The following is a 13,294-nucleotide window of genomic DNA, read 5'->3' as shown; positions in this document are numbered from 1 at the left end:
TGACCTATTGGTGTCAATTTTTTAATTTTCCATATAAAAATCTAGAATTGATAAAACAGAACAGCTCACAAAAAGTTGTCATTTTTTCTTTAACATAAATATGCAGACCGCTGAAGAGGGAATTTCAATGCAAACAAGGGTACGTCTGGATTGGCAACCCATTCCCACATGGTACACTACTTTCAATCCGGGCTCTGTACAGGGGTAGTGTACACTAGGGAATGGTGTGCCAAATTGGACACTTTCAGAGTAATTTACTACATTTTCAGTCTCAAGTGTTTCCTTTTAACACAGCAAATTGTTTCTTTTCTCTCGCAAATACAAATCATGACTGACCATCTATATTTTTAAATAAAAAAGGAACAAAGCACAATGCCAAAGAAAAAGCTACATCAACACACTTTTTGCTTAAAGCATTTTCAATTATTTGAAACCAAAACAGTTATTTTGTGCTATAATACATTCTTTTCTAGCAAATAAAATGCACTTTGGTCATTGTCACGCAGACAGCCACACAACAAAAGTAAAAAAGGCTCTTAATTCTTAACAACAATAACTTGTTTGACATCAAAACGTAACATTTTCCTTTTCTTCTTTAAACTTCTTTAAAGTGCACATTGTCAGGCATTCAAAGCTTTAGCGGCCAACATTGACTGTCAACATCAACTGGTTTGAGGACCTTCTGGTCTGTCCAAACCTCAAGATGCCCGCCACTCAGTCCAATCATTGACAGAACCACTAATAGAACACAAATGTGCTGTGAAAAAGCCACACAACAGAGAATACTATACCAAGAGGATGTAAAAGAAACATCTCAACTGGGCTGTGCTGACCACTGAGCCACGCCTTACCGATTTTCGTGTACAGAAATGACTATTACAGTAACGTTCAGCCAGACTGCATACATTATCCCTCAACATCTGGTGTAGAAAACAGGTCCGAGAGTACCGCACAGTCCCGCCCCGAGAGTAACATCGTTTACGCATTATTGTCTGATAGCAGTTGTCGGTCCCAGGCCGTTGGCGGTGGCAGGGCAGATCTCCCCGCTCAACGCTGAGAACGATCCTGGTTGTGCATTAGCCTGTGTCGGAGTGACCTAACGAGGTGGGTACAGAACGCACAGCCGACCCGGTTCTGTCCCCCGAGAAAACCTGCTGAGGGCAGGGTTTGGGTTTGTCTGACGCCGGCCCAGCCAGCACAACTGTCACAGAGGACTTCTGAGGGAAACGTAAAATCTATCTTAGCAAGCTATAATTTATTTATGTATCATAGCTGCCACGCAGGCTAATCTGTATGTAACGTAGTTTTCTCATTCACAACTTTGGTGTGCTGTGGTCGTCGTCAAGGGCAACGGCAAACGGAAAAAAACAAAAACAGATGGAGGCTACAAGAAAGTGAAAACAGTTGTGTGTACGTAGGTCCGTAAATAAAAAAAACAAAAAGGTTTTCATTATAACCAGTCCATGATTTGAAACAACTCCTCGCAGCAGTTCTCACAGTGAAACGACCGTCTGTGTCTTGTGTTGTTGTGGCCGTATGACCACAGAGCTGCACTGTAATGTGGGTGCGTGGTACCTATATACTAGTCTATACATGCCATACATAACACACACACACACACACGTACACACACAAAAACACACACACATGCACTGAAGTGCTGTAACATCAACCTTGTTTTTGTACAGTTTTTCTGTTGACTGAGTTGTCTTGCTATTTCCCAAGCGGTCCCACTGAGAACACAGAAACCTGTATAGCTTAAAATAATACTTATTTTTTTTTAAACATATTTTTTTTTTCTAAAACAAAATACAAAGAGAAAAAAAAAAAAAAACACTGAAAGGGTAAAATAAATATATCTTGAATTGCACAAGTGAAATGAGCGAGCACTGGTAAGTCTGAGAGAACAGGGCTGTTTGTCAGTCAGTCCATGGAAACAGAGAAGCCCACCATCAGACAGCAATAGAAGACGACAGTGCCCCCATGTGGCCGGAGAATATATCACCATCCAGAGAGCCAGTCGTATCCATTCAGCTTACTGTCATGATTTGATCTTCCAGAGCTGAGGATGGGAAGGTGTGTTCAATTATTTCTTCATGCTGATACATAGACAGACTTCATTTCAAACAGGGCGCGGTACTGAGATTGACCTTTCTAGCACATCTGGGTTGCCTATGTTAATTCATTCAATCTGCTATGACAACGCTAGCCCCTGGCCCCAATGAACCTGGCGTCTGCTGAAAGCGGAGAATATTTGTCTTCCCGGCAGTTACTTCCAATCGTTGGTGTGACTCAATACCGTGGAAATCTTTGTAATACATAACCTATTTCATAATTAAAAGAGGTTAATTTGGGTATAACACTGAATCAGAAAAATACTAGAGCAGGGTTTTATTCACCAGGCCACCATATTTGATACCGGATAAACAAAAAAACAACTGCCAAAAACCCACCAATTAACATAAGAGAGGGGGTGCCTAGCTGCCTAGCTGACTGACAGTCAGTAGAGTTCAGTTGTGTCGGTAGGACGTCTGGGTGAGACTGTATTGATTGTGTTAACACTGACTGGGTTAAGGTCCACACAGTCCCCTCTCACCTTCAGGTTGAAGCCCAGCAGATCACTGATTACTCCAGACACAGCAGACAGGATGACCACCTGGGTGATGTTGTAGAGGAGGGGGTTCATGGTCAGACCATAAAGCCTGAACGGAGCATCCAACTCCTGAAGGAGGTAGAGTGGGCGATGATTAGCGAAGAACAGAAAGGAGCCAGATCAGGTTAAACAGTGTGTGTGTGTGGGGGGGGGGGGGGGGGGGGGGGGGGGGGGGTCTGACACAGACAGACACAGACAGACTCGAGAAAGACTGACACAGACCGGCAGGTAAAAAGTGACGCAGAAAAACAAGCTAGCCGTACCTTCAGCAGTTTGGTGGCAAGCTTCAGGACATTGTTGACCAATGTCAGCTCCTCCTTTTTGTTGGGCTTCTTCTCCATCTTCAGGTACAGATTGATCTGGTGGAAAGACCAGCCCCAGTCAACACAACTGAAGCTTCATCCTGTCCTGTTATCGGCCAGGTGTTCAAAACCCAGTCGCAGGGTGCAACTAACTGCCTGGGCACTGTCATCATGCCTCGACCAGAATTCAAACACCTCTGTGTGGGAGTGTGTGTGTTCACATGTGCAGCCTACTTGTTCTGTGAGTAAGAGGGAGGTGTTGCTGTATTTCTTGCTGGTCTCTGAGCCCAGGGTGACGAAGCGGAGAAGGAACAGGGACAGGGAGGAGCACCAGATCACCAGCTCCCAGTTGTAGTGGCAGTCAAGGAAGGTCTCGTGGACGTGGAGTAACTGGAGAGAGGAGGTCAGGGAAAAGAGCGAGGTGGTCAGTCTACCTGGTGGTCAGTCTACACTGGTGGTCAGTCTACACTGGTGGTCAGTCCACACTGGTGGTCAGTCCACACTGGCAGTGTACAGTCTACGCAGTCCACATTGTCATTTCTTTGTTGTTATTCTCCATAAAAAAAAAAGTGTCCCATTATAAAGCATCATAACAGCATGGAATACTAGGTTCAAATCCCATTATTAAGCAGCATAGCATCAGGCTCAAATCCCAACAAAAGGAGGCTGAATTATTTCTATGAAGGCTGACGTCCAGTGACACACACTGACCTGTGCGCAACAAATGAAAACCACTGAGAGTGTGAGAAGAAAGGCCGAGGACACAATGACATCCACGGAGCGCTGAGGTCCACGTCTCTGCAACACAGTAGAGGCATCGTCAACCACAGTCAAAGCCAACAATGTTCTCGGGCTTAAATTCCCTTCAAATTCCATCCATGATTCCTGGAATCCTTCAACTTGGATTTCTGGAAAATCCTGGGAATGTTAAACCCTTTTCCAGAACACTGCCAAGGAAAATACGCAGCACTGAGGGCAGCTGATTTAGTAGGGATGGACCAACACGGTCCGTACCTTGAGATAGGAGCGCAGCGAGAGCCACATCTTTATATTTTGGACTTTTTTCAGACGGAAGTGGGGCACCTCTGACTTCCTGGCTCGCCGAGCTGAAGTCAGGTGACCAAATAACTTGGCGAACAGCAGCCTCTGTCAAAGCAGACACGTGGAATGCAGTTATTTTTCTACAGAATTTGCTGTTTGATTCAGTTCTCTCTCAACATGGCGAGTCCTTGGAACTAAACGGTAGGTACCCTCATAAAGGCATACGCCATTAACCGTTAACCTACAGGTTCCTAGATTAAATCCCAGCCCAGCAGGGTGAAAAACCTGTTGGTACACTGACCTGTTTGTACGTCCTCTCAGCCACGCTGAGCAGGAAGAAGAAGAGCCAGATGAGACACACACGGACCATGAAGCTTAGCGTTACCATGACGATCACCATGACATCCGAGGAGGAGCCGAATGCCACCGAGATGAGCTCATTGGCCGACAGCTGCGTCAGCTGGTCGAGGTCTTTGTACTGAGACAGCCTGTAGGCGAAGGGTGTCAGGCCCAGAGTCACGGACACCAGGTTACCAAAGATTTGGTAGCCAATACCTGGGGTGTACAAGTTCACCTGAGGAAGGGAGGGGGGGGGGGGGGGGGGTCAGGGGAAGGGAGGGGGGAGGCGGAGGGAGAAATGAGAGACAGGGTTTGTAAAAAAATCAGTATGGTTTACCATTGTATTGGTCTAACAAAGGTGAATGTGAAGTAGTCCTATCATCACTCCTGTACACCACTGAACCCCGCGGACGACAGCCAGGACCGGGTTGGGGCCCCTGGCTTACACAGTGCCGGAATAATACAAGATGGAATCCACAGTCGTTCCCTAACCCACAACCACTTCAGTAATTCTAAAGGTCAGAACCAAAACTATTGACATTTTCAAGATTTACCTCAAGACATTTTTAAACAATAGCGTACGTTGATTAAATATTTACAAAGAATTTAAAAAAATGCCTTTATGTTTATTTAGTATTTATTTAGTATTTGATGTATGTCTTCGATAAATACTGTCTGATTTGATGACTCACCTTGTTCATTATCATCCCACTGATTTCCAGGACCGACATGTCAGCCTTCTTACAGTCATTCCCCTCCCAGACAATGGCACTGACCCGCTCCAGACCTGGGTTGGAGCTGTGTAGCCAAGAATGACCCTGTAGAGGACACAACTACATCAACACAATAACTACTGTCAATAACCCTGTAGAGGACACAACTACATCAACACAATAACTACTGTCAATAACCCTGTAGAGGACACAACTACATCAACACAATAACTACTGTCAATAACCCTGTAGAGGACACAACTACATCAACACAATAACTACTGTCAATAACCCTGTAGAGAACACAACTACATCAACACAATAACTACTGTCAATAACCCTGTAGAGAACACAACTACATCAACACAATAACTACTGTCAATAACCCTGTAGAGAACACAACTACATCAACACAATAACTACTGTCAATAACCCTGTAGAGGACACAACTACATCAACACAATAACTACTGTCAATAACCCTGTAGAGGACACAACTACATCAACACAATAACTACTGTCAATAACCCTGTAGAGGACACAACTACATCAACACAATAACTACTGTCAATAACCCTGTAGAGGACACAACTACATCAACACAATAACTACTGTCAATAACCCTGTAGAGGACACAACTACATCAACACAATAACTACTGTCAATAACCCTGTAGAGGACACAACTACATCAACACAATAACTACTGTCAATAACCCTGTAGAGGACACAACTACATCAACACAATAACTACTGTCAATAACCCTGTAGAGAACACAACTACATCAACACAATAACTACAGTCACCTGATTTAATGACCTATAAACCCTTCTAGCTGGACAAACAGTTGCACCGACTCTCTCCCCCCTAGCCTGTGAACTATAACCCCTGACCCTTAAACTACCTGGTGAAAGGGGTCATCCCGGTACTCCTTCTTAGCAGCAGGACAGACTGCGGTTCCGCCCTCGCCGTCGGTCTCGCTGGTGCAGGAGGAATGACACTCGGCACAGTGCAGGAAGTCCTCCCACAGCAGGTCCTCGGTCTCGGACTCGTGCCTGGTGCTCTCCGAGTCCTGGGTCCGCAGACTGGAGCACCGGGAACTGCAGCTGGTGCCCGACTTGGGAGCCTCCTGGAGAGGAGGGGGAACTGGTGAGTGTGCGTCTGTGTTGGTGTGTGTGTGTGTGTGTGTGTGTGTGTGGTTAGGTCTTACTGAACTCATGGGGACCAAACGTCCCCATGAGTATAGTAAAACCAGAAAAAATTTGACTCATTGGGACCTTTTGCCGGTCCCAGTGAGGTTAAGGTTAGGTTTAGGGGTTAAGATTAGGGCAAGGGAGCATGCAATTTCTATTTTCTGGTCCCCATGAGGGTAGCTGTAAAAACCTGTGTGTGTGTGTGTGTGTGTGTGAAGGTGTGTGTGTAGGTGTGTGTGTGTGTGGGTGTGTAGGTGGGTGTGTGGGTGTGTGTGTAGGTGTGTGTGTGTGTGTGTGTGTGTGTGTGTGTGTGTGTGAACCAACCTCGGTATTGGGGGCATAATGTTTGTTGTAGAGGTGTGTCCTCCGATGGCGTAACGTGCATTCGCTGCCAACTCGCTCCACTCCCCTCCGTATGGCGGAATAAGACCCCTCAGCGTCCTCCTCGCTGGACGCCTCGTCGGACATCTTCTCCACGCCCACGCCGCGACTCTGGATCTCCTGGTGGAGGACAAGACGGGGAGGTGAAAGCTTTGACAACGGAGACCTGACCTGTGACCTGCAGTGTATCCACTTGGTTAGGACCACTTTTAGAGAGTCCAGTCAATATAGGAACAACATGTTGCGAGGCAAGGTTTTTGTGTGTATCTCGTGTTACAGTTTGTACATTAGTAAAACAAGGTTTGGGACATTTGGCTGGTCCTCACTTTAACCAGCAACTTCGTCTCTCCAGGGCAGGGGTCTCCAAACTATTCCACGGAGGGCTGTGTGTCTGCAGGTCTTCGCTCTCTCTCCTTGTACTTGATTGACTAATTAGGTTACTAATTGGTTTGTTTCTACCCCCACCTGGTTGTTTAGGTGTGAACTGGGTACCAATTTATAGGAAAAACCCAAAACCTGCAGACACACGGCCCTCTGTGGAATGGTTTGGACACCCCAGGTGTAAAGGTTCATTATAGGGTTAGAATTTGTGTTAAGTTTATGCATTAAGGGTTAGATTTAGGAGTTAGTCAGGCATAAAGGTTATTGAGGGTTAGGGTTAGGTAAAATAGTTTAGGATTGGGTTTAGGGTAATATAATGGGGTTTCAGGGGTTAGGGTTCAGGCTAGGGTGAGGGGTTAAAAAGATGGAACTCCTAATGGAAATCAATTGCAATCCCACACATTTCCCAGAAGCTACCTTGTTTATCTTGCTGACAGGGGGCAACAGCAGGGCGCTGCGAGGCGGGAGTCCCGTCCAGCACGTCTCGTCCGACCTCAGCAGGAGGTCACAGTGGTGGGGTCCCGCAGCGTGGATCTGCAGCCCCTCCTCGCTGCTCTTACTGGTCACCCTCCCGTCCAGAGACACATAGCCGTTGTCTGTCTCCGTGGACTTATCTATGGACAGCTTGGACTTCTTAGACCTGAGGAGGGAGGTGGAGGATGGGTGAAGTGGGGGGGGGGGTGTTAAAAGGGGGGAGGTGGTAGAGGGGCGACGGGCAAACGCTCCCAGTTGATCTGGCATGCAGAAATCCAAACTGAATCGACGGGTCGATCAATTGGGTCGGTACCGACTGAAGCAGTTGGATGAGAGAAGCCTACAGCTGTGGTGATCTTCATGGGATGTGACACTTCTAACAAGATGAACATTGGAATTTGACTTGGGACTGGGATGCCTGACAGTGCCAATTAGATGCTTGGGCCAAAGGGGACATTTCTTTATGTTTCATTTTCAAGATTTTCACATTTTCAAAAAATTTTCAATGAACTATAAAGCCATTAATTGTTAATTGGTGTTTCTGGAATGTTTCGTTTTTTTTAATCTTTTGCTCAATGATTCTGTTGGCTGTAGCTTGAATAATAAAAGAATAAACAGGAAACTTATACTAAGCTGCAACATCCCTCTTTCCACACTCAGAAAAAAAATAACTCCAAGATCGAAAGACAGACCTGTCCAAAGACAGACCTTTTCAAAGATCTCCTTCGTCAAACTTTGATACTACCCGAGGAAGAAGCAAATAATTCAATGCACATTGAAAGGCTTTAAGATATTTACAATTACAATTTCTCCACATTGTGTTATGGACTTAATTTATAAATGATTCAAAATCAATTATTGCCATTAGTCTCCACACGGTACCCCATAATGACAACGCAGATTTTTTTGTTGTTGAAATTTTCTGAAATGTTTTGACAAAACAGTTGGAATTTCAAAAACAATCTAATGAAATAAGTATTCAGTCCCTTTGCCTCCGATGCTTCCTGTTTCCATGGATCATCCCTCAGAAGTCTCTAGAACTTGATGGAAGTCCTCTGGTCTATTTAAGGACCCACACTTCAGAGTGTATGTCACAGCAAAAACCAAGCCATGACCTCCAAGACAGAATTGTGTCTCAGAGTCTCTTGAGGCATAGACTGGGACGACGATTCATCTCTCAGAACTACATTGACCTGACATAGACAACACAACACTGAAGTGGCTTCGGGACTGTCTGTGAACGTTCCAGTGGCCCAGTTTAAGCCCGGACGTGAACCCAACTGTACATCTTTGGGGGAACCGGAATGTCACCCATTCACTGATGTTCCCCATCCAATATGACAGAGCTTGAAAGGATCAACAAGGAATAACGGGAGAAACTGCCCAAATACAGGTGTGTAAAGCAGGTAGAGGCATAAACAAGCAGACTCGAAGATGATCACTGAGGTTTACAAAGTACTGAATAAACAGTCTGAATGCATCTATATATGATATACAATGAGTTTTTTTCATATTAAATGAATTGGCACAAATAATAAAAATATGCACGTTTCCGCTTTGTCATAATGGGGTATTGAGTGTAGACTGAAGGCAAACAAAAGAAATGTAATCATTTACCTGTAATAAAGGGAGAAGGGTCTGAATACTTTCAGGGTACTGTGCTCTGTGTGCCTGTCCTGCAGCAACAGCACCCCTACTATAACTTCACCCGGCCAGAGTCGTCTTTATCACAGAACGATAGGACCGTTTTGAAGAACCAGACACAGGCGCATCTATGCCCCAATAATTTCCTGAATGATCATAATAAGTAACAACACGTGTCTGATTTTGTCATAATCTGAGTGGGAGCCCGAGTGATGTTGCAGCTTCCTTCCAGCAGAGGGAGACAGAGAGAGACAGAGGGTCACCGAGTGACCTTGTAGAGGGAAAAATACACACCCCGCTTTACAGATATCATGCCAGAAATCTCGGAAGAGAGCGATGCCGAGGCTGTACGGCGAACCGGTGGCGATACCGTGGGAGTTTGGCGCCCCCTCCTGTGTGTTATCAGTACTGCTAGAGCCGTCTCCTTCCCTATGCACCTCCAAGTTAGCTGCCTTCCTCAACCGCCTTCAGCCGGGAAAGATCAACGAGAAAGTGCAGAGTGCTTAGAGAGGTGGGTCCGGGCAAAGGTGTCGTGTCCCAAATGGTGCCCTGTTTCCCGTTTGGTGCACTTGGTTTTGAAGTCGGGCCCTGTGTGTGTGTGTGGGGGGGGGGGGGGGGGGGGGCTCCGCTCAAAAGAGGTGCACATTGAGAACAACCGGGTGCCATTTGGGGCTCAACCTAAAATCAGAGCTGTTGTGACTGACTGAATGAATAAATTAAATGTAGTGGTTGAAATAACAGCCTTTTCATAATTTTTTCACTGAAGGAAAAGGACAAGATGGAAGTAAAAAAAAAAGTTAAATAATGAAAGCAGTTGATTCGATGAAAGCAATGCGTGTCCCCACACCAGATATGGTTAGGAGCTAGCAGTTGTGATCTAAAGGAAAACACTGTCCAACTGTCCTATTGATGCTCCTCAGAGGACGGGACTCTGCTGATAGACGGCAACTGGAAGTAGGATTCATATTGGATTAAAGTGGGATAAGACATTCAAAGTCCTTACAAAGTGAAAAGGGGTCCTGTTTGAGTGTTGCGTCTACGCCAGCATTAACTGGGCTGGGTTTGACCGATGTAACAACAGTCTTACCTGGTGAAAGTCAACAGTCACGTTTTGGATTACAGACAATAGCTGCTCAAAGCAAACTGTTAGGACATTCTGTCTGCATGTTTCCTGACTCTTACAGAACAGATCCATTTAAATATTAACCAGTCAACTATTGACCCAAAGAGGACAAACTCGAAATAACTCAGAATCACATCGTTTCACACCAACCTGTTGTCTTGCAAGGTCCCCCTCACAAGAGGTTTAAAACCTCAAGGGTCATTTCCTGGTTAAATAAAGGTAAATTACATAACAGCTAACCACGATAAGGAGGTATGAAAATAATCTTTACCAGGAACACAATGTCAGGCTGTCTGCCCGGTGGTCTGCCAGAGAAGGAAGTACGGAGGAAAAATTCTAGGAGCTAATTCTAGGCGTTCCCAGGTTTAGAAGAGAGAGGGGGGGCCGCCAAACCTCCCCGTCACCCCACACCCCATCCTTCCCCCACTGACGGAGCCTGAACAGTTGGTCACACAGAGACGATCCTGACTGATGCCAAGTGTGCAGGTGAGATGTTTTAGCAGAAAGAACAGCAGACAAAAGCCAAACAACACAGAGGTATGGATGCACTGTCCAGCTCATAACCTCCCCACCCTGCTACATCCCTCCACCCCCACCCGCAGTCCGCTACATCCCTCCCTCCCCACCCCCAGTCCGCTACATCCCTCCCTCCCCACCACCAGTCCGCTACATCCCTCCATCCCCACCCCCAGTCCGCTACATCCCTCCACCACCAGTCCGCTACATCCCTCCACCACCAGTCCGCTACATCCCTCCACCACCAGTCCGCTACATCCCTCCACCAACCCCCACCCCCAGTCCGCTACATCCCTCCACCCCCGCTACATCCCTCTACCCCCACCCTGCTACGTCTCCCCACCCCACCCTGCTACGTCCCCCCACCCCACCCCGCTACCCCGGGCCCGTCTCCCCACCTTCTTCTCTTGCCCGAGCTGCCGCCGGGGCTGCCGCTGGGTTTGGGGGTTCGCGTGGAGACGATCTGGCAGTGCACCGTGCCCAGTAGCAGCATCAGCCAGGTAGCCCCAAACACCTCAGTAGTGGGGATACCGTGGGGGCCGGGGATGGTGAAGAACAACGCCGCTGCAGCCACTGGAGTGCGGAGGATGGGGGGAGGAGGGGGGGAGGGAGACAGAGGATACAGAGCCAGAGAAACGGGGGAGAGCGATGGAGAAGCGTTGGTAAACATTAGGTCATAGGTCTTCAGCCCTCTCCTGGGGACCCCCCCAGCCATTCCATCTAGTTGATGTATCCCAGAGCTAGCACACCTGAATCAACTTTTTAACTAATTAACAAGCCCTTAACTGTCGAATCAGGTGAGTTATTTCAGGGCAAAAACTGTGAGATGGCTGGGGGGTCCCCAGGAAAGGGTTGAAGACCTGTGTGTTAGGTGAAGTGTGTATATAGGCCTTTCTCCACACACATACACACCGCCACCCTTCTGGCAGTCATGTACCAAAAAAACATTGAACACTGCCTGAGCAGAAAACCGGTCACATCGGCGTGACACTAAACCGGTCACATTGGTGTTATGCAAATAGAGTCTGTGTTCATGCAGCTACCTTGCAGCAGGTAGAGGCAGAGAAGGAGCAGGAAGATGGCCCTGGAGGTGACCTGGATCCACCACCGGAAGAAGAAGGGGAAGAACACCACCCTGACCAGGCCCTTCCTGGTCAGAGACGTCCAGGGAGACTCCGGCTTCGCCTTGGCAAATGCAGAACCTTGACACACACACACACACACACATCAAACCATGGCTATACAAATGGGGGACTCCAACTGGTCCTGTGTGGTGACGTTGGCAGAGAAAGGTGCTTGCAAAGGCAGGGTTGTCAGTTCGTCCAATGGAGGCCCAGGACAAAACCAAGAGTGAATGTGTGTAATCACCATTGTAAGTTATTACAGATAACACTCTGCTAAAATAATTTAATGTAAAACAAAACATTTATTCCCCATAGAAATGTATCTTTACCTAATCCTATTTACTATAACCTAATCCCCCTCCCCCGTGTTGTCCCTGTCCTTGTCCATCTGGTCATGCTGCTGACCTGGACTAGGTTTAAATAGACTCTGGACTCAGCCCACATGCATTTATCAATTATTACTATTTGTACTCTTAATATGTTCACCCGGCACAGCCAGAAGAGGACTGGTCACCCCTCTGAGCCTGGTTCCTCTCTAGGTTTCTTCCTAAATTTCGGCCTTCATAGGGAGTTTTTCCTAGCCACTGAAATCCAACACTACTGATGTTTGCTCCTTGGGGTTTAAGGCCGGGTGTCTCTGTAAAAGTGCTGATGTAAACAGGGCTTTATAAACAAATTTGATTGATTGATCGTAACCCCAGAAACCCATCTTTACACCTACCAAATGCCCTATTACGGCTATCATTGAACTGGATCTTTACCAAATAATTCGTTTGACTCTGAATAATTACATCACAATGACCCAACAGAAAAACTTCACATGAACTGACAAATGTCTGACAGGGGCATCTCCGTGACTCGGCTCATTCCACTAACACCCCCCGCGGGGTGGGGGGGTGCGTTGACAGCCAGGTGACCGGGAGACGCCGAGACGTACCGTCGCGGGGTCACGGATGTGAAACTGCACCCCGCTATGGCAACATCCCTCCCGGCGCTGCCTGGCCCGCGGGCATGAAAAAGCAATGAGGGGAAAACTAAACGAAGACGGGTCCCATGTGACGGATTGAATAATTCAACGGGGTGGGGGGGTTAGAGAGCGGGTGAGTGAGATGGGGGTGAGTGACAGGTTCAGGGTACAGGCAGATTCCAACATGGCTGGCGTGGTTACAGAGAGCTAGTGGGCATCGGGCACGAGCAGACCGACAGTCCCGGCGAATAAGAGCGTCAGCCCACCGAGACAGACCCAGCCTGGACACAAATGCTAGGCGTGGCACGACACAGACACTTTGAGAGCCTGATGACGTTACATCAGCTAATGTGTTGTCTAACAGTAAAACCAGGTTGTGACCTCTGAGGCGGCACGCAAGACTGTCCTGTATCTAACGCATCCAGCTGTACCAGGCAGACATCT

General features: G+C 47.2%; 1 protein-coding gene across 6 annotated transcripts in view; it reads right to left on the bottom strand.

Moving 5' to 3' along the window:
• LOC105024893 (putative homeodomain transcription factor 2) overlaps window positions 1–13,294 on the bottom strand; it is a 49,072-nt gene continuing 35,778 nt past the window's right edge. For 2 of the 6 annotated variants that reach the window (XM_010895173.5, XM_010895174.5), the window contains 14 exons: window positions 11,803–11,961; window positions 11,158–11,332; window positions 9,415–9,585; window positions 7,420–7,642; window positions 6,565–6,741; window positions 5,952–6,176; window positions 5,028–5,168; window positions 4,298–4,570; window positions 3,970–4,101; window positions 3,667–3,753; window positions 3,190–3,345; window positions 2,917–3,012; window positions 2,597–2,722; window positions 1–2,062 (listed from right to left, as the gene is read on the bottom strand). In XM_010895173.5, coding sequence (XP_010893475.2) covers window positions 2,042–2,062; window positions 2,597–2,722; window positions 2,917–3,012; window positions 3,190–3,345; window positions 3,667–3,753; window positions 3,970–4,101; window positions 4,298–4,570; window positions 5,028–5,168; window positions 5,952–6,176; window positions 6,565–6,741; window positions 7,420–7,642; window positions 9,415–9,585; window positions 11,158–11,332; window positions 11,803–11,961 — 2,162 coding nt within the window. In that variant the 3' untranslated portion in view covers window positions 1–2,041. The other 4 variants (XM_010895175.5, XM_010895177.5, XM_010895176.5 and 1 more) reach the window with 3 other exon arrangements.

This window comes from Esox lucius, chromosome 18 (assembly GCF_011004845.1).
Source record: "Esox lucius isolate fEsoLuc1 chromosome 18, fEsoLuc1.pri, whole genome shotgun sequence".
Taxonomy (NCBI): Eukaryota; Metazoa; Chordata; class Actinopteri; order Esociformes; family Esocidae; genus Esox; species Esox lucius.
The sequence above is the reverse complement of the archived record's forward strand: the minus strand, read 5'-3'. Positions and strand labels throughout refer to the sequence as shown.